This window comes from Dermacentor silvarum, chromosome 10 (genome assembly GCF_013339745.2).
Source record: "Dermacentor silvarum isolate Dsil-2018 chromosome 10, BIME_Dsil_1.4, whole genome shotgun sequence".
Classification (NCBI taxonomy): domain Eukaryota; kingdom Metazoa; phylum Arthropoda; class Arachnida; order Ixodida; family Ixodidae; genus Dermacentor; species Dermacentor silvarum.
Window position 1 is genome coordinate 119,714,882 of NC_051163.1, and position 20,448 is coordinate 119,735,329.

The 20,448-nt window shown below is 51.6% G+C and overlaps 1 protein-coding gene across 1 annotated transcript; it reads right to left on the reverse strand.

The window, feature by feature from the left end:
• Positions 1-3,230: 3,230 nt before the first annotated feature.
• LOC125941102 (uncharacterized) lies at positions 3,231-20,023 on the reverse strand. The gene is made up of 4 exons (XM_049658049.1): positions 19,641-20,023; positions 16,300-19,112; positions 4,700-5,002; positions 3,231-3,358 (listed from the first exon to the last, which is right to left on the reverse strand). The coding sequence occupies exons 1-4, from the start codon at positions 20,021-20,023 to the stop codon at positions 3,231-3,233; spliced, it is 3,627 nt and encodes a 1,208-aa protein (XP_049514006.1).
• Positions 20,024-20,448: the final 425 nt, after the last annotated feature.

A 20,448-nucleotide genomic window follows, 5' to 3' on the forward strand; every position in this document is an offset into this window, starting at 1 on the left:
GGGACCGGGAATGTGTGACACTTGTCATGGACGCCAGCTCTTCTTTAATGATCTCGCGCAAATTCGGAAGAGGAGCACGCAGAGACGCATTGGTGATGTTGGCCGGAGCGTGGCCGTGAAAGTCCTCTCGCACAATGATGCGGATGAACGCTCGCAATTCGTCGTTGTCGGTAAGGTGAGCGTCACAGGAGGTGCGTGGAAGAAGAAAGGAGCCGATCGTGGCAAGGCATTTGCATGTCGTGATGATGTCACTAACTGAAGTGGGGCACTGAATAACAAGGGCGTTTAAGGCAACGGAGTTGATGTTCTTCAGGATATGGCAGATATTTTCCACTTCGGACATCTCACTCTAAGCGCGATGGCAGAGAGCCAGAACGTCTTCAATGTAAGAGGTATAAGATTCCTCGGCTCCCTGGATGCGGGTAGCGAGCCTCTGTTTCGCTACTTCGGAGCGCCCAGCAGATGTGCCGAATATCTGACGCAGCTGCGTTGTCTACGTTGTCGAAGATCTTCTTCGTGCCTGTTCTGCCGTGCACAAACTAACCACCTCGACCAATGTATTAACTGAGCGGCTCAACCGCACGTTGACGGAGATGCTATCGATGTACGTTTCTTCGGACCACACGTACTGGGACGACTCGTTACCCTACATAACATTTGCCTCTAGTTCGTCCCGCCACGACACCGCCAGCTTTTCACCCTTTTATCTGCTGTTCGGCCGCCAATCAACTTGGCCCTTCGACATACTTCTTCCACCCGCGACCAACATTCCAACTGAGTATGCCCCCGAGATCTTCGCCCGGGCTCACACAGCTCGCCAGATTGCCCACTCACGGCTCACTGCCTCACAAGTTGCACAGAAGACGAGGTATGACGGCAGGCACCGGGACGTTCATTTCTCCCCTGGGTCTCTCGTTCTGCTATGGACACCAAGCTGCCGCATCGGATTGTCCGAGAAACTTCTCCCGGGCTACACCGGGACTTACAGAACCTACGCGAGCTCGGCGACGTCAACTACGAAGTCTCCCCGCTGGACTATCGTTCATCGTGTGGCCCTGTTCCCACTGATGAAGCCCACGTCTCTAGGCTGAAACCGTATTTCACCGAGACTTCACCCCCATAAACGCTATCGCCGAGACGGCCGCTTTCTGACCAGGGCGTGATGTTATGGAGCAATGGGGCATGGTGTGTCCACGAACAACGAAGACGATTTAGCTAGGAGAGCGCGTGGCTGGTTCGGGCAGCCATCTTGTGCATCCAGCGGTGCTGCAACTTTGTAAATACATGTAAATACAACTTCGCTTCACTATTTCTGCCCCGTGACATTTTGGTGAAGATGCGGGGTATTCCCAAATGACCACGGAGCTCCGCAGCGGTCGTCGCCTTGGTATTAACATCATCGCGGAGGACGCAGGACTTACGCCAGCGTCGACGACCCCAACTATTGTCGTGGCGTACCCGAACGATCCAGGAACGTTCTGCGGAACCGCTAACGTCGACATGGAACATTGGATCACCATGTATGAGCGTGGGAGTACCCACAACAAGTGGGATACAACTGTAATGCTGGCGAAGTTCATGTTCTACTTGGAAGGCACGGCGAGGGTGTGGTTTGACAACCACGATGATGAGCTTTTGGACTGGGAAACCTATAAGCAAACGCTGAAGGACTTGTTTGGCCGTCCACTTGGGCGGAAGATCGCCGCGAAGAAAGACCTAGCGACTCGTGCCCAAACTTCCGCGCAATCGTACGCCGCTTATATCAAAGGACATGCTAGCTCCGTGCCGCAAGGCTGACAGTGAGATGTGTGAGTCGTGCAAGGTCGGGCACGTTCTGAAGGGCATCGCTGACGATGCTTTCAACCTGCTAATGTGTAGGAATTGTGCGACAGTCGGCGGTATTATGAAGGAGTGTCAACGCTTTGACCTGGCGAAAAGCCGCCTCATTACAACGTTGCCAACGTCGTTCGCCCGCTTTCCGAACACAGCTGCGACTTCCTCGTGCAAGGACAGCAGAATGCAGCGACCATCGACTTCGGAAGACGTGACACGAATTGTGCGGCGCGAAATTGAATAAATGTCACCTGCCACCCCTTTTCCACGCGTCAGTGATCCCAACAGCTTGTCCATGGTGCCACTTGTCCAAGCAATAGTCCGCGAAGAACTCGAACATCTCGGAGTTCATTCCGTTTGCTCTATTGCACCCTCGCTACTATCGGATGAACCTGCTCCTTCGCCTTGCCAGCGGATCCCCCCAGGCTATCGAAACCCGGCCGAGTGGCGAGCTGCAGATGATCGACCAATCTGCTTTGCCTGCCGTCGAATCGGTCACATTGCCCGCCATTCCGGCAGCCTAGTCAGGATCCTCACTGCCACGACCGCCCTATGGTTATTAGCGTTGCGCACTGAGCCCAACGCGTTTCCAGCCTCCATTTCAGCAGGAACCGCCTAACGCCGACGCTACTGTTACATGGAACACTTCATTCCGCCGTCACCAGTCCCGTTCGCCACCAGCTCGTCGGCCGTCATCCCTATCGCCTCAGGCTCATCGCCCGCCGTCCCCCATGAACCTCCGACAGTCTTCCCCGGAAAACTGACTGCTGCAGCTCCCGGAGGTGATGCTTCACTGCCAACTCCACCTACAAATCCGCTGCTCACTTTACCGACCCGTCAAAGCCTGATTGATGTTATAGTCTATGGAATAAACATTTCGGCGTTGATCGACACTGGTGCGCTACTTTCTATGATGAGTGCCCGATTGCTCCGCCGCCCGAACAATGTCTTCACACCTGCCGCATCACGAACCCTGCGCGTCGCCAATGGCGGAACGCCCACCGTGCTGGGAATGTGCACTGCTCGCGTCAGCATCGCAGGGCACCTTACCACTGTTGTGTTTGCAGTTTTGGAACAGTGCTCTCACGACATAATACTAGGATTGGACTTCTTATCTCATTCCACCCTCTTTGACTGCGCGTCTGGCGGGATTCAGCTTCAACTGCCCCATAGCTGCGACAAGAGACCCAAAAACCGCGCTTATGTTCTCTCGAGGACATCAACCTGCCACCGCAAGCCACCAAGCAGGTTAGTGTGACCTCATTTCCACCTCTCCCTGACGGCGTCTATGTGGTGACTCCACGTGCTCACGTAATGCCTGATAGAAACATCGCCGTGCCGCGCACGCTACTTACCGTTGCAAACAACCGGATCACACTCCCTCTCCTCAACTTTAACTAATGCACGCAGGTGCTTCCGAGAGGCACTTCACTGGCCGATATCTCGCCTATCGGTGATTGCGAGATCTCCGTCTTGGAGACAGAAGGTCCACCATCCCCCGCAGGCGAGTTCGAACAGTCCAACCCTGCAGCGGACAAACTGAGCATGATCATCGCAACTGACCGTCTACCTACGCAGGGTACTGACATACGCCACGTCTTGGAGGCTTATCGCGACAGTTTTACTGCGATAGCAATTATATGGACACTCCAGAGCAGATTTCTGCCGTCGGCGTCGCCGTCGTCGTTGCCGTCGCCGTGAGGTTCCGTATGACGTCAATGGAGATGAAATCGTCGACGCGCGCCGCCGAACGCTGTGTGTGCGAGTGAAAGGGCACGAGGTACGCGCGTTTTCACGAGGAGTGAAACCACGACGAAGAACGAACGCGCGTTCTGCGCCGTGCTCCCTTAAGGGCTGCAGAAGTAGGCGTCTCTTTACTCATTTACAATCACCATGTAGAGCAAACGCGCCTTCTTCCGACGTGCGAAAGGCCGTGGGGGCGGGGGGGAGGGAAGGGCGGCGACGTTTAGCTGCGGCACCAAGTGCCTATTTATATCAGAGGCTCCGGCAACAGTCACCAACGCCGCACGCATTTTGTGCTAACGCGGGCAAAACGCCTACGGAGTCGACAACAGTTCTGCGTGTTGCCGGTGCTGCTGCATGTCCAAGTTTATACAGCTGATAAAGCTACTATCATTAATCCATATAGCTCTCTACAAAATTGCTATCGCAATTGATGCTTCGCCTTTCCGGCGAAACTGCGACAACTTTTTTTTATTTTGATGGTCGTCCTTTAGGCCAGTCGTCAGTGGTCACTCACCGTATATATATATATATATATATATATATATATATATATATTGAATGAGGAAGAATGCCTGGACTTAGGCAGCAGGATTGCCAACAGCATCGCGTGCCGCAGAGGCTCGAGCTTAGAGATTGTGCTTGGTGAAACGCTCGACCCATCATCGGCCTTTCGTCAAACCTACCTCCGTTATAATTTGTGGACGTGCTGGGTACCCCTACACTCTGCCATCCTGGAACTCCGCACTCGGACGCTACCTTCCACCATGCTATACGCCGAACCACAGACGCTCCCGCCACCGCCCGTTCTCTGCGCTGGGACTATGCGCCAGCGGGATCCTACCAACTTCAGCGCGACCGACGACAACGACGTTGAAGATTGGCTTGCGTCCTACGAGCTGGTAAGCGCTCATAACAAATGGGACGACTCGACCAAGCTACCCAACGTGGCTTTCTATCTCGCCGGTGTGACCTATCTATGGTTCAAGAACTATGAGGCGGACTTCCGAACGTGGTCTATGTTCAAAACAGCCTTTACAGAAGCATATGACCGTCCGCCGTCCGCAAACTTCGAGCTGAGCAGCGCTTGCGCACACGCACTTAAGACACGGGTGAAACTCACCAGTTACCTCGAAGACCTTGTCGAAGACCTCGAAGACCTTGTCCGCAAAGAAGTCGCACGACAGCTGTCCCTGGTTCCCTTCACCCAGGTGCCTGCCAGTCCATAGCCTTGCACTCTGCGCAACGTCATTCAAGGGGAAGTCACTCAAGCACTGCCGGGTGCTCCCCAGCAGCCGCTTGCGGCCGCTCCGCTCACTTATGCTGCGGTAGCTGCCAGGCCACGCCACGAGCCGGTACCACCTTTTCAGCAGCCCATGTGCCGTCCCATCCTGCCGCCTCCTGGGTCGGCATTCCTGTTGCCAACCTGTGGTGCATGCACGAAAATCGCCCTATGTACTTTTCATGTAGATATCCCGGACACGTCGCAAAGTTCTGCCACCGTGTGCAAACTATCGGCAATGGTTTACAGGCGCCTCGTTACTCGGTCGAGTTCAATGGTCACTACACTCTATCCTACCAACCGCCAACTCGTAATCCGATTGATTTTGCTCGTTTCGACCATCGATGCTCCCCATCCGCGCGTCGCCGGTCGCTTTCACCGATGCGTCGGCGGCCCGTATCTAACGACGAGGGAAACAAGACGTCGCAGTTCCCCAGGGAAGAACTTCGCCAGCTTCGAAATGCCCAAGTCCTCGTTCCATACCTGACAATGTTACTCACGTGTTTGTCGAAGGTGTCCCTAAAGTCGCTCTACTCCATACCGGCGCAGTTGTTTCTGTTATGGAGGCCAAATTTTGCCGATCAGTTCGTAAGGTGACGACACCTCAGTCTAGATTGTCATTTCGGACTGCAAGTGCTCAACCCATCGAACCAACCGCAGCGTGTACAGCTCGCGTGAAGATCGAAGACGTTAAGCACACTGTAGAGTTTGCAGTACTCTCATCGTGCTCCCACGCAATAATTCTAGGATGACATTTTCTGTCTTTCCACAACACTGTAACCACATCAGGCCGCACATCATACATCGAGCACCACATCGACACTGGCTCCCACTCACCGCTGCGCCAACGTCCGTATCGCGTATACGCTACGGAAAGCCGCGTGATTCCAGACCAAGTCGACGACATGCTCCGTCGAGGTATGATTCAACCTTCACACAGCCAATGGGATTCTCTCGTGGTACTTCTCACAAAGAAAGACGGTTCTATACGCTTCTCTGTAGATTTCCGGCGCTTAAACAAGATCACGCTGAAGGATGTTTACCCACTGCCGCGCAGTGATGATGCCCTGAACTGCTTACAAGGTGCGGAGTTCTTCTCCTCATTGGACTTTCGGTCTGGCTACTGGCAGGTCCCGATAGCGGACACCGATCGCCTTAAAACTGCTTTCGTTATGGCAGATGGCATATATGAGTTCACCGTCATGCCTTTCCGACTTTGCAACGCTCCTGCTACATTCGAAAGGATGATGGATAACATTTTGCGCGGCCTTAAATGGAAGAACTCTCTATGTTACCTTGACGACATCGTAGTGTTCACCCCTAATTTCGCAACACACCTGCGCCACCCTGAGCACGTATTCAGTTCCATTACCAACGCCGGTCTGAACTTAATCTCAAGAAATGTCGCTTTGCTGCACGAAAGTTGACGATCCTCAGCCACGTTGTGTCAAACGATGGCATTCTTCCAGATCCCGAGAAATTACGGGCCGTCTCTGCGTTTCCTAACCCCACTACACTGAAAGAACTTTGCAGTTCCATCGGCTTGTGCTCTTATTTCAGGCGCTTTGTTCAAAACATCGCATCTATCCTATCACCCCTCCCGCAACTGCTTCGTGGCGCCAAAGACCTGTCATCGTGGTCCCTTGCCTGCGACCATGCGTTCTCCACCTTGCGCCGTCTTGTCACAACGCCATCTATTCGCCATTTTGACCCTCAAGCCCCTACTGAAGTTCATACCGACTCAAGTGGTGTGGGCCTTGGTGCTGTGCTTGCACAGTGCCATCCTGGCCACACAGAATAAATCGTGGCTTATGCGAGCCGCACACTCACCGAGGCGGAGGGCAATTACAGCGTCACGGAAAAGGAGTGTTTTGCCATTGTCTGGGAACTTGGCAAGGTTGCGCTTATATATATGGCCGTTCCTTTGACGTAGTGACCGACCACAATGCGGTGTGTTGCCTTTCGAATTTAAGAGACCCATCTGGACGCCTCGCTCGCTGGGCCCTGCGAATTCAGGAGTGTGACATACGTGTGGTGTATTGCTCCGGACGGAAGCATTCCGACGCTGACGCTCTTTCCCGCTCACCGGTTTCGCCAGAGGTCACTAGTGAGTCCCCCTGTGAGCGAACGTTATCATCTCTTGACTTCGACACTATTGCTGCCGAACAACACAATGTACCCTGCACTGCATCAATTTTCGACCTTCTCTCGGATACGCCAACAGCTCCGGCATCTCGAACACTTCGGCACCAGGCTCCGCATTTCGCAATCTGTGATCAGCTCCTGTACCGGCGCAACTATGCCCCTGAGGGACGTACGTGGCTGCTAGACATCCCGAGAGCCTTCAGATCGGAGATCTGTTCCTATTTTCATTCGGACGCCCAGTGTGGCCACGCCGGCGTTTTCAACTCGTACGAACGACTTCGGCACCGCTACTTCTGGCGGGATACGTACACCTTCGTTCGGAACTTCGTCCGTTCTTGCCGTGAATGTCAGAAAAGCAAATCTTCGGCGTACCTCTCAGCCGGTGAACTCCAACCCCTGCTGTGATGAAAAATGACGTAATGATGTCAGATTGTTATGGAATGTAATGATTGGGCCCAGGACCACTCACCAAGGAACGCAATCGACCACTCTAGTGCACACAAACACAAAGTATATATTAACAGCACAAAGACGTACAGACTTCACGATGGGCATGTACATAAGAGTTATGCTAACGCATGCAGACCCGAAGCTGCTACTAGAGTGTCCTGTTGTATAATGTAGTCTCTCGCCGTGCGTTCCCTTTGCGTGGAGCCCGTTGACGCGTAGAGGTCGATGTCGGTCCCGAAGGGTCGGCCGATGGCTGGACGACGTCACCATGGGCCTACCCACGGCATCATGGGATCTGCAGCTGCAACAGCGACGGTAGCAGACACAGCCGTGGTAGCCGTGCAACAGCTCTCGCTACTGCTCTCGCCTCCGTTAGAAGGCTGGTCGTGGCAGTGGCCCGGGAAAGCGACAACCTCGCCTGGCTCCCTGGACCGGTTGTCCAGCAGGAACACAGGCTCTTCGGGCTCCCTGGATTGGTTGCCCGCTCGCCTTGCTCTCTCGAACGGTTGTCCCGCTCGCCTGTCTCCCTGGACCGGTTGCGCAGCAGGAACACAGGTCACTGGCATCTGAGAACGAGTTGCCCCGTTCGCCTGGCTCCCTGGATTGTTTGTCCAGCAGGAACGCAGGTCCTTTGCGTCAGAGGACGGCGTAGTGGGCGATCTGGGTTCTCCGGACCAGCATCCAGCGAGAGCCGGCTGGCCTTCAACACCGAGCAGCTCAGAACACTCGCACGCACCACGCGTCACGTGCCACACGATCCCACCACTTCTTCATCGCCCCCGCACGGCGAACACGGCAATGTTTTTTTTCTGTTTTTCGCGCGCTTCCGTCCATATCATGACAACCCCTAGTTTTAAAAAAGTTGTTCACAACTTTTCTAATGGGGAAGAAGGCGGAAAACAAAGGTCAACGTGTTGCACGAAGGTTCACTTTCAAAACGAGTTCACTACATATACAACTATTGTTTTAAAAGCAGAGTCGGTAAATATCTTCTTGTCCTTCAGCATTCCAACGGTTAAAAATTTTAACTCTAAGGTAATATACACTTGTTAGTTCAGTGATATAAACACGCCTCAGGTAATCTGCTCCGACGCTATCCGACCTTTCGATATAATCAACGGCAAAGGAGTACTCTTGCAAGAATAAGCTCAATCACAAAACTCTGTTGTTGAGATGTTTAGCGGACTGCAAGCATTGCAAAGGCTGATGGTCGGATTGTATTGTACGACAAAGTGTTTGCCGTACAAGTGCAAATAGAATTTTTGTACTGCCCATACAAGTGCCAAGCATTCCCGTTCAATGGTGGAATACCTTGTTTCTCGAGGCAACAGGTTACGGCCAGCGTAGGCAACAGGATGTAAGACCTGATCCTCTCCTAGTTGGATCAATACGGCACCAAGACTACTGCTTGAGGCATTGGTGCGGATGAAAAATTACTTTCTCATATTGGGTGCTTGTAGAATGGGAGCGTCGCCAAGCTTATTCTTCAAAATGGTGAAAGCTTGCTCTTGAGCCGGTCCCCAAGCAAAAATGTTGTTCTGTCTTTTCCGTGTGAGATCAGTCAAAGGCTTGGTGATCTCAGCATAGTTAGGGATGAATTTCCTGTAGTAGCCGGTAAGACCTAGAAAAGACTGGAGGGTCTTTTTCGTCTTAGGTCTTTTGACTGCGAGAATCTTGTCTATTGTCTTCAGAAGAGGTTCACCTTTACCGTCTCCAATTTGATGGCCCAGGAAAAAGATGGTCTGCTCTCCTATCTCACACTTGCTGGGTTTTATCGTTAATTTGGCCTGTTGAATTCGCTCAAACACATGCCGCAGATGACCAAATGCTCATTCCACGTATTTGTAGCAATGACAACATCGTCAAAACAGTGGTGAACATTTTCTAGGCCACCAAGAACGGTTCGCATGAGGCGTGCAAAAACAGCCGGAGCTGTCTTGGTCCCAAACGGCATGTATACAAAATGATACAGGCAGATCTATGCAAAACTAGAAAATGATGTTTTTGCACGACTTTCTACAGACATTGGTACCTGCCCAATAGCCTTTGGTAAAATTAAATTTCGAGAAAAACTTGCACTGACCAGCAAGGGCAAGAACCACGTCGATGTGCGGTATGGGCTCACTGTCAGCGGTCAAGGTCTTATTAAGCTCCCTGAAGTCTATACATAAACGGATCGTAATATCTGGTTTCTTGACAACTACAATGGGAGCGTGATAGGGTGACAGACCTTTCTATGATGCCCAATTTTAGCATTTCTTGTACTTCCTTATCGACGCTTTCCCGTAAAGCTAGTGGAATAGGATACTGGGGAACATGCATTGGCTTATCAGAGGTCAAGCGTAGTACGCACTGAACGAGTTCAGTCTTTCCTGGTAGGTCAGAAAAGATATTCTTAAATTCTTCAAACAAGTCGACCACCTCTGAACGTTGTTAAGCACTTAGCTACGTAGATAACTTCACATGAGCCGCCGTCTGTGTACGGAAGAGACTAGGGGAGGTAATCTCGTGGGAACCTTCTTCGCTTAACGGCTCCTCATTTGCTTCCGACGGTCCTTGGTCGATCTCGGTTATAACAGAGACCTGCAGCACTGGTAAAAGTTCGCGTTCCTCATATTTCTGAAGCATATTGATGCGGAATATTTTTCTTTTTCCGCTCATGTTCAAAACATAGTCGACCTCGTTCTTCCATTCGATGACTTCAAATGGGCCCTTTCATTGCATTAGCAATTTGTTGGAATCAGTCGGCAGTAGAAGTACTTTATCGCCAACGTTTAACTTGCGAGGACGGCTTTTCCGGTCAAAGTACGTTTTTGCTTTGCACGTGCCTTCTCCAACTCGTCATGGGCGAGTTTACATGTCTCCTCAAGGCGATTTCGAAGATCGACAAGATAAGCGTAGGTTGTACGAGTTTCGCCGTCGATATCCTCATTGGTCCACAGCTCCTTGAGCACCGTCAGTGGTCCTCGTACGTGTCGACCATAAATCAATTGAAAAGGCGAGAAGCCTAGGCTTGCTTGCCGCACCTCTTTGTAGGCGGAGAGCATTGGAGCAAGGTTCCTGTCCCATGAGCGAGGTTTGTCCAGGCACATCCTTTTCAGCATGGTCTTCAGGGCCACGTTGAACTTCTCAACGAGCCCATTCGCCATGGCATGATAGGGAGTCATTCGGAGAAGCCTGATGGCAAGTAGACGGTGCACCTCTTCCATGAGTTCCGATGTGAAACTTGTTCCTTAGTCGCTTACGATCTCTTTCGGTAGACCAATGCGAGAGAAAATCTCAATAATTCCCGCTGGCACGTGCACATCATCAATCAGTGAGAGCAATGGCATCCGCATATCGGGTGGCAAAATCTATTGGGGTTAGAATATAACGGTTGCCACGGTCCGATATCGGTCAGAAAGGACCGATTAAATCGACCGCAACGCGCTCAAAAGGTGTACGTATTATAAGCATGTTGCCCAGAGGCGCAACACCAATTTTGCCTTTTGATGTTGTTTGCTGGCACTTATCGCAGGACTTCATGAAACGTTTCACGTCGCCATGCAGATCCGGCCAATAAAAATCCGCCAAGACTCTATCTGTCATGCGCCGAATGCCTTGATGTCCGGCCATAAGACCTTCGTGTGCGTCATCAAGGATAGGTCTTCTAAACACCTTCGGCACGACGAGCTGGTTAAATGTCCTGCCGGTAGCAAGACAGTACTGACGGTAGAGAAGCCCACCTGTTTCAAGGAACGAGTAGCAGTGGCCTTTTGGTGACTTGAACCTTCTGTCGACTTTAGCAAAGAGAACAGCACACAGACAGCACACAGACCAGCACACAGACAAAACGTAGAAACGTTTTGTCTGTGTGCTGTTCTTCTGCAAATTGTTCTTTGGTAACGTCGCACCGCTTTAATTTTGGTACACACAATGGAATCGTCTTATCCTCTTGTGGCTTGACCATGGCGGAAACATAGTGAGGGTGCTCCACAGGTATCACTTGAACACTGGAGTTTAGCGACGCAGTGTCTCTTTCATCGACTGAAGCGTGGTTCCAGTTAATATTGTCACGCCAATTCACAAGTACGCTGATGAGATAATATATACAGGCTGCTGCTACCAGAGAATGGCTGACAGCATCTCACGAGGCTTTTCCCGTCTTCTTTCTCTTCGCCTAGCACAGCGGTCCTTTAATGGCAGGCTCATACACAATGCCTCGTAACATCACCCCCGGTGGACTGAGCGCCGTCACGGCGCCCTCTAAAGGTAGTCAGCACTGCTGGTGTAGTAGGGTTTTAGCCGCAACACATGGACAACTTCAGCAGCAGACGTAAAAGAAGAATACGGGCGATGTTGGAGCGGAGTGATGAGGTAGTCAACGTCGTTGAGCTTGCGGAGAACCTTGTAGGGTCCTGTGTAGCGAGGGAGGAACTCCTCGCACAGGCCTTGGCGTCGAGACGGCATCCAGAGTAGGACCAGAGATTCAGGAGGGTACTTCACTTCGCGGTGCCGGCTATCATAGCGCTCTTTTTGGGAGGCCTGTGACGCACACAGCCTAGTTTCAGCAACCTGGCGAGCCATTCTGGCTCGAGAGAGGACGTCCTTAGCATATGCAGTTGGTACGGATGGATCAGTAGGAAGGATCGTCTCGAAGGGCAACGCAGGGTTGCGGCCGTACAGGAGAAAGAACGGCGAATAGCCGGCAGTGTCATGTCAGGACAAATTGTAGGCAAAAGTGACGTAGGGTAGGGCGGCGTCCCAATCGCGGTGATCAGTAGAGGCGTACATGGACAGCATATCCGTGAGAGTTCGGTTGAGCCGCTCGGTAAGACCGTTGGTCTGTGGATGTGGATATGAGCCTGCCATTAAAGGACAGCTGTGCTAGGTGAAGAGGAAGAAGACGGGACAAGCCTCGTAACAATATCTGGCTCGTGAGGTCCTCTGACACCCGATAGGTTTCCGAGCACAAGATCATAAAGCGGCTTGTTCATACATAAGGCTGTGATTTCTCCAGTAAAGTACGATGTATGAACATGGAGTTTGGCCTCTGGCACATCAATTACAGAGCCATCAATAAGCAGGGCTCTGCTACTCTTTCCGGTCAAATGCTGATCGGGAACTAAGTCTCTTAGGATAATTGCAGTATTGCTGCCCGTATCACGAAGAACCCTAATTGTTCGACCGAGCACTTGCCCTTCAACTACTGGCATTCCTTCCACCAGAAAAGCGGGTTTTCTTTCATCCGGTTTTTTATCAAAAGTGTCAAGACTTTTCCCTTTCTTGTGTTTTCCAGTTGGGTGACAAAAAAATGTCACAGTTTCGCCCTAAGGGCGAAGCGATGAATGCGATAGCAACACAGCAATGTCATACGAAGTAAGGTGAGCGGCTTTGGTAGCAATATGAATTGTAGTAAACATGAGCTGAATAAGTAAGCAGGTGTGCTGCGGCGTAAGTAGACCGACATGAAGAGAGACTCGATGACCACGAGAAGGCGCGTGTGAAACGGTGGTGTTGATGAGAAGCGCTTCCCGTGGGCAGCGCGTGCGAAGGGACACACCTGTAGCGCTGCACTGCCGACCCGGGCAGCATTGCATGTGTAGCGTGCGTTGGAAAATGTGGCCCGACTATTACTAACTGATTGAAGAAGCGTGGTGTGAGCGCGCACAAACAAACATGAATAGATCACACTGAATGATTGCAGACAACGACCGCCAAAACGCTGGCAGCGAGCGGATATATACGCCGCAGGAGCGGGCGAAGGTACGTGGGTCTATCGCTTCAACGGAAACTGAGCGGCGAATGCGCATAAAGGTCAGAGCCGTGTGGAGATAAGAGACGGTGCGGTCGAACGAACGACGAGCGCGGTTGTTGGCAGCGTAGAAGTGCGCCCCCCCCCCCCCCCCCCCCGCTTCTTCCGGCGCTGGCTTCCCGCTTCCTTGCTTGCGCGTGGGAGAGATAAGAGACTGTGCGGACGAGCGACGAGCGCGGTTGTTGGCAGAGAAGTGCCGGCGCTGGCTTTCCGCTTCCTTGCTTGCGCGTGGGAGATTGAGTGCGTTCGCTCTCCGTGATAGCGCGCGTCCCCGCACGCTGCCTCTGGGGCATACGGCGCGCGGCGAAGATTTTATCTATACGGAACCTCATGGCGACGCCGACGGCGACGGCGACGCCGACGGCAGAAATCCGGTTGAAGTGTCCATATAATTGCTATCGCAACAAAATAAAAATCATAGCGGTTCTCGTTGACCACGCAGGCTGAACTTTTCTCTTTATGCGCCTTCGTTCTCCAGCAGTCGGCGCTCTTGTGCCCAATCTTCCCACAGAACATGTACTTCGTGACTTCTTTAGCTTGGTTGCGACATTCATGAACTTGATGCCCCAGGCGCTTGCAAAGCATACACCTTGGGGGTAGTTTTCTTGGAGCGTCGGTGGGATTTCTACTGAAGTCTCTTGCGTCCTCCGGAATTTTCCCGAGATTCGATAGGTGCTGAGCTTTAATGAGCCGATCAGCCGCATCAGCTAGCTCTTGGAGTGACTTGCATTCTCGTTCTTTCAGGAATACAGTAAGCTTTGGATGGCAACAATGGATAAACTGTTTGGCGACCATGTGGTCTCGAGGGCTGTCGAACGTTCTGGACACGTTAGCCATGGCAATCCAGTGGTCGAAGTACCCTGAAATCCTAGCAGCTAACTGTCTCCCGGTTTCTCCATCCTCTGCTCTTGCCTTGCGAAATTTCGCCTGGTAACCTTGCGCAGTGAATCGAAACCTCTGCAGCAAAGCTTTTTTTACTTTCTCATAGTCTAATGAATCAGCGGCAGTCATTCGGCCAATTACGGTTAGCGCTTCAACACTGAAAACACATGCTCACAGCTAATGCCCGCTTCTCTTGTGGCCAATCTTGTCCTGTTGCCACGCGCTCGAACCTTCGCAAGTACGCATGCAAATCATCGCGTCGCTTATCAAACAATGGAAGCCATTTTTGCGGGTTGAGAACTGAAGAGGCGGCACTCGGAAGAGGCATCGAATCAGTGTTGATTCTGGCGGATGCACTCTGAGCTCCTTCTTGGAGCTTCAATTTGAGCTCAAGAATTTGTCGAGTTCTTTCGTCTGCTTCCTTACTTGCTTCTCGCCCCGCAGCTCGTTCCGCTTTTTGTTTTGCCTGTTCGTTCTCAATCCACGTACGCAATTCCACACCGGACAATCCTAGCTGTGATCCACTAGTGGCTAATCTTTCGGTATCCATCGTTTAGTTTTTTGTGAGCGTGCATTCGGGGGAGGATAATTTCCTTCGGTGATTTTACGAGCGGTGTCCTGGCAGGCTCGCCAGATTGTGATGAAAAATGATGTAATGTTGTTAGATTGTGATGGAATGTAATGAGGTTTTGGCCCAGGACCACTCACCAAGAAACGCAATCGACCACTCGAGTGCACACAAACACAAAAAATATATTAACAGCACAAAGACGTACAGACTTCACGATGAACATGTACTTAAGAGTTATGCTACCGCATGCAGTCCCGAAGCTGCTACTGGATTGTCTTGTTGTATAATGTAAAGTGTCTCGCCGTGCGTTCCCTTTGCGTGGGGCCCGTTGACGCGTAGAGGTCGATGTCGGTCTGTAAGGGACTTTAGTGTCACGCCTGCAGGTGTGCTACGCGAAGAGAATGGACACGAGACAGCATATGCAAATACACAATCAAAACTTATATTGGGAATCAATTATATATCAAAGTATAGGCAAGAAATATGACAAAATCAAAACAAACAGTTTACAAAAATAAAATCAAACACCTAATGTGACATAACATGGCATAGTGCATGAAGAAACAATGAGATTTAAGCAGAGGGCTCACAAGTTACATGTCCATCATCTGACACGATGCGGCGATGTAGTTCATCCGTTGAGTTCGGTGCTGTGGCTCCGGTGTAGGTAGCGGCTCGTTGCTCCTTATTATTGTCGTCGGCGGCGGCAGCGACCGACGGAGTTGGCGATGACGGCGCCTGGCCTCGCGCAAAGTTGCGGGCCGTCTTCGTTCTTGTGGGCCTCTTAGCGCCCGCCCGATCCGAAGTGCAGCGCGTCTCTCCTCCAACTGCCGTTCTCAGACCCGCGGTCATCCGACACCAGGCCGGGGTGCGGTGTTTTCTTCTTCTCCCTATTTCTCCTCCAGACGCCCTGTGCATAAGCACCTTTGTTTTAGTCTCTTTTTTGAGGTTTGGCTGTCTGGGGACGGTCTTCAGAATTCCGTCGGGTCGTCCGATGCCACTGTCTGGCTGCTGCTTTGCGGGGCAGTATTTGGTGTGTTGCGGAGAAGTACTCCAGTCACCACAATCACCCCCCACTTAAGAAAGTTGTCCGGGGGCACAACTTTTCACCATTGCACTGTCTCGGGCACCCGTACGCTGACACAAACACAAACATGAGCGCACCTGTTCATCGTTCGGCTCACTTGCATAACGACAGGTGGTCCAATACAAAGATAAAACAACATTCACTGTTTACATGGACACGCATGCACGTACAGATCAAAATGTCTCGCTCACCTCAAGAAATGGCCACCCCATGCAATGAGACGGCGCCCTACCCCATACACCACGTCACATAAAAACATAAAAACACGGGAAGAATATGATGCTACGATGATTACACCCGGCTCATATAGTCGGCCCCTACATTTTCGCTGCCCTTTATGTATTGCACAGTAAACTCATATTCCATGAGAGTCAAACTCCAACGCAGCACACGATTGTTTACATGTCTCGCGGAGTTTATATAGGCAAGAGGCTCGTGGTCGCATTTCAAAATGAATGATTTGCCGAACAAGAATACATGAAACTTTTTCACTGCCCACACAAGCGCCAGACCCTCTCGTTCAATCGTCGAGTAGTTTTCTTCACGTGGCAGCAGTTGGCGACTTGCATATGCCACTGGATGGAGAACTTCGTCATCGCGCTGCATGAGGACAGCCCCTACGCTTTTAGAAGAGGCATCAGTGCGCAGCACGAATGGTTTCGTGAAGTCAGGGGCCTTCAAAATCGGCCTGCTCGAAAGCATCCGCTTTAGCTGTTCGAATGCCTCTTGTTCTTTCTTGCCGCATATCACCTTGTTCGGTGCCTTCTTTCGGGTCAACTCTGTCAAAGGGCGAGCCATTTCTGAGAAGTTGGGGGCGAAGTCTCGGTAATAGCCGGTAAGGCCCAGAAATGACCGCACGGCTTTCTTCGTCTCAGGCAGCTTTGCAGCTTGAATCTTCTCCAACGTCTCGGCTTGCGGTTGTAGGAGGCCATGTCCAACGATGTGCCCAAGGAAACTGACAGAAGTGAAGCCAACCTGGCTCTTTGTTGGCCGCACCGTTAGACCAGCTCGTTCCACGCGCTCAAGAAACGACTGTAGTACATTCACATGCTCCTCCGAAGTTTCCGTGGCGATCAGCACATCATCGAAATAGTGATGGATGTTCGGAAGGCCTTCCACAAGCTTTCTCATTAGCCTAGTGAAGACGGCTGGTGCTGTCTTAATGCCGAAGGGCATAAACCGAAACTGGTAAAGTCCGGAAGAACAAGAAAACGCTGTCATTGGTTTTGATTCCTCGTCCATTGGCACCTGCCAGTACCCCTTGGAGAAATCAAATTTTGAAAAATAGCTGCAGTTTCCCAATTTTGCGAACATCATGTCCACCCTGGGGATCGGCTCATTATCGGAAACCAAAACTTGGTTCAATAGCCGGAAGTCAATGCAAAGGCGTATGGCCCCATCCTTTTTCTTGACGACTACCACAGGCGACTGGTAGGGGGAATCCGAGCGCTCAATTATTCCCTGCCGGAGCATCTGCTGTACTTCTTTTTGCACAGTTTCTTGAATAGCAAACGGTATCGGATATTGCTTGGCCTGAATTGGCGCCTCCGTCGTAACTTGGAGCTTGCACTGTACGAGGTGCGTCTTTCCAGGAACATCCGTCAGTACACCTTGGTAGGCCTCCAGAATGTCTGTTACTTGCGATTTTTGTTCCTCAGTCATGTCCTCCGATAGTTGGACATCTCTAAACGTTTCTTGCTGCTGAAGCTGCAGGAAAGAGAGATCCTCTTCTTCGAAAGGTTCGCCTTCGAGCGCCACTGAAGCCTGATTGCACTCGGCATCTCTTGTTGACCTCTCTTCGTATTCCTTTAGCATATTGATATGGAACAGGCTTGTGCGTGTTCCTAGATCAATGACGTAATCCACCTCGTTACGCTTTTCGAGAACCGTGAACGGACCCTTCCACGTCAGTATCAACTTATTAGCGTCAGATGGCAGTAGGAGGAGAACTTTGTCCCCTACAGACAGCTGGCGTGTTTTGGCCTTCCTGTCGTAGTACTCCTTTTGTGCCATTTTCGCCTTCTTAAGCTGTTCTTCGGCAGTTCGGCAGGTGTCCTCCAGACGCTGGCGCAATTCCATCACGTATCCGTACGATGTCATTGCTTCACTATCCTTATGATCACCTGTCCAGAGTTCTTTTAAAATGGCCATTGGTCCTCGAGCAAATCGGCCATAGAGCAAGTCGAATGGCGCAAACTTCCAGCTGCTCTGATGTACCTCACGGTATGCAAACAGCAATGGGGCCAAATATCGGTCCCAATTCTTCGGACTCTCTTGACACATTCGGCGGATCATCTGCTTCAGTGTCCCGTTAAACCTCTCCACAAGTCCATTAGCCATGGGGTGGTAAGGTGTAGTAGGGAGTTGCTTGAATGAGAGCAACCGGCTCAGTTCCTTCATCACTCGTGACATGAACGATGTTCCCCGGTCACTGATTATTTCTCGGGGAATCCCCACGCGAGAGAACATCTCCAGAAGTGCCTCAGCGACCCTCTCTGTCTCAATGCTTGGCAGGGCGACGGCATCCGGGTAACGGGTCGCATAATCAACCATGGTAAGGACATATCGGTTGCCCTTTTCGGAAGATGGTGACAACGTGCCGACAATGTCTATGGCAACTCGCTGAAAAGGAGTCTCAACTATCGGCATGCTTCCGAGTGGCACCCGACCAACCAAGTGTTTCGGGACAGTCCTCTGACAGGTGTCACAAGATTTTACAAAACGAGTGACGTTGGATTGCACACCCGGCCAATAAAATTCCTCGAGCACTCGATCCGTCGTCCTCTTCGTTCCCTGGTGACCAGCCATAATTCCCTCGTGCGCCATCTTCAAAACGAATTCGCGCAGTTCGGCTGGCACAACGAGCTGTTCCATCTCTTTCTTCGATGGCAGCTTATATCTCCTGAAGAGAATACCCTTCATCAGAACGAACTCAGTCTCGGCCGATCTGGTGGTAACCTTGTTACCGACTGCTTCGAAGCATCGCTGTAGCGTAGGATCGTCTTTCTGCTTCGCTATCAGATCGGAAGGGTTGAGTTGCAAGTGATTGATTGGCGTCACGGGTAACGGATTTGAGGTGTGAGAAGCCGCTCTTGTGACGACAGCGACCGTGGTCTCGTTGCTGGTTGTCTTGACATTGACATCCGACGTCGAGTTCGGCTGATCGTCCCGCCCAGCCGCCTCGCTGCGCTGGTGTCTGCTCTTAATATCCAAAGAATCATGCGGCCTCTTCCACCCACGGTCAGGAGCAGAAGGATCTCGTGCGCCCTCGAAATTTCCCACAACCACATCATAAAGTGGATTCTCCATGCACGTCACCGTCACTCTGCCGGTGAGAAATGGGGAGCTGATGTTTACTTCAGCCTCAGGGAGACGCATGACCGACCGGTCTAGTAATGCAATTACGTGACTCTTTCCAGTCAGTTTTTCTTCAGGCACCAGTGAGCGCTTCACTATCACTGAATTGCATCCAGTGTCCCGCAATACTATTACGGCACGTCCCTCAAGCACGCCATCGGCCGTTGGCATTTTGTTCGCTTGCAATTTCGTTTCCTTTCCGTCTTGTGTCTCAATTGGAGTGTCGCTGGGAGAGGAGCCTTTTGTCTCTAAAGCCCTTGAGCTGCTCTCAGCGGTCAAAGTGCACGACGCTTGGCCACCTGTGCCCGTGTCATAAGGACAGGCTTCCTCCCTGTGGCCACCCTTACGGCATTTCGGGCAGGGAGCCCCCTTTGGATTAGGCGGTCTTGTCTTCGACCAGCAGTCTGCCGCTCTATGCCCTAACTTATTGCAAAGGAAACATTGAACCTTTCCCTTTACATTTTGCCCGTCTGGGACCCTAGCTTGCGCTGCAAACCTTCCCGGTTCCTTTTCCTCTTTGCCTTTTCCAAGGTTGATCAGACCCTGTGCTTCGAGGTAATGGTCCGCAGTCTCCGCGAGCTTGTCTAAACCTCTGCAGCCCCTTTCTTTTAAAAAGACTGCCAGCTTCTCGTGACATCGCCGAAGAAACTGTTCCGAAATGATTACGTCTCGGAGGTCCTCATAGGTACACTCCGTCTTCGCTATTTGCTGCCAGTGGTCGAAGTATCCGGCGAGACGACCAGCAAACTGTCTCCCTGTTTCGGAGTTTTCAGCTCTGGCATTGCGGAACTTTGCCCTGTACCCTTCCTCAGTGTATCGAAAACGCTGTAGGAGGGTTTTCTTCAGCTTGGCGTAGTCCACCACGTCGTCTGCCGCCATACGACCCACAGCACTCAGCGCTTCTCCAGTCAAGCACAAACTGAGAGATAACGCCCATTTATCAGTTGGCCACCCTTGGCTGTTGGCCACTCTCTCAAACCGTTGGATATACGCATCCAACTCGTCTCTTCCCTCGTTGAACGGGGGAATGAGCTTGTGCGGGCTTTGGTAACCCTGCGCCGAACTAGAACTCGAAACAGTGCTAGCTGACGGATCACTGCCAGCCGCGGGAGCTAACCTTGCCTGCTGTTCTTGTAACTTCAGCTTAAGCTCAAGAATTGTTTTTTCCTCTTGTAAGCGAGCCCTGGATATCTCCTCTGCCTCCTTAGCTGCTGCGCGATCAGCTCTACGCTGGTCTCTTTCTCTCGCCCGCTCCTCATCTATCCAGCTCCTTAAGTCTGGGCCCGATATGCCTAATTCCTTGC

What these genes read in the sequence shown, in the direction of transcription:
- LOC125941102 (XM_049658049.1), bottom strand. Translation starts at nt 20,023, where the DNA reads ATGGCGGCAGACGACGTGGTGGACTACGCCAAGCTGAAGAAAACCCTC. An exon ending in GAGGAAAAGGAACCGGGAAG is followed by an intron (nt 19,113 to 19,640) that starts GTTTGCAGCGCA and finishes TCTCACCGGCAG; the next exon opens with AGTGACGGTGACGTGCATGG. An exon ending in CAAGGTCTTCGAGGTAACTG is followed by an intron (nt 3,359 to 4,699) that starts GTGAGTTTCACC and finishes TGTCCGCTGCAG; the next exon opens with GGTTGGACTGTTCGAACTCG.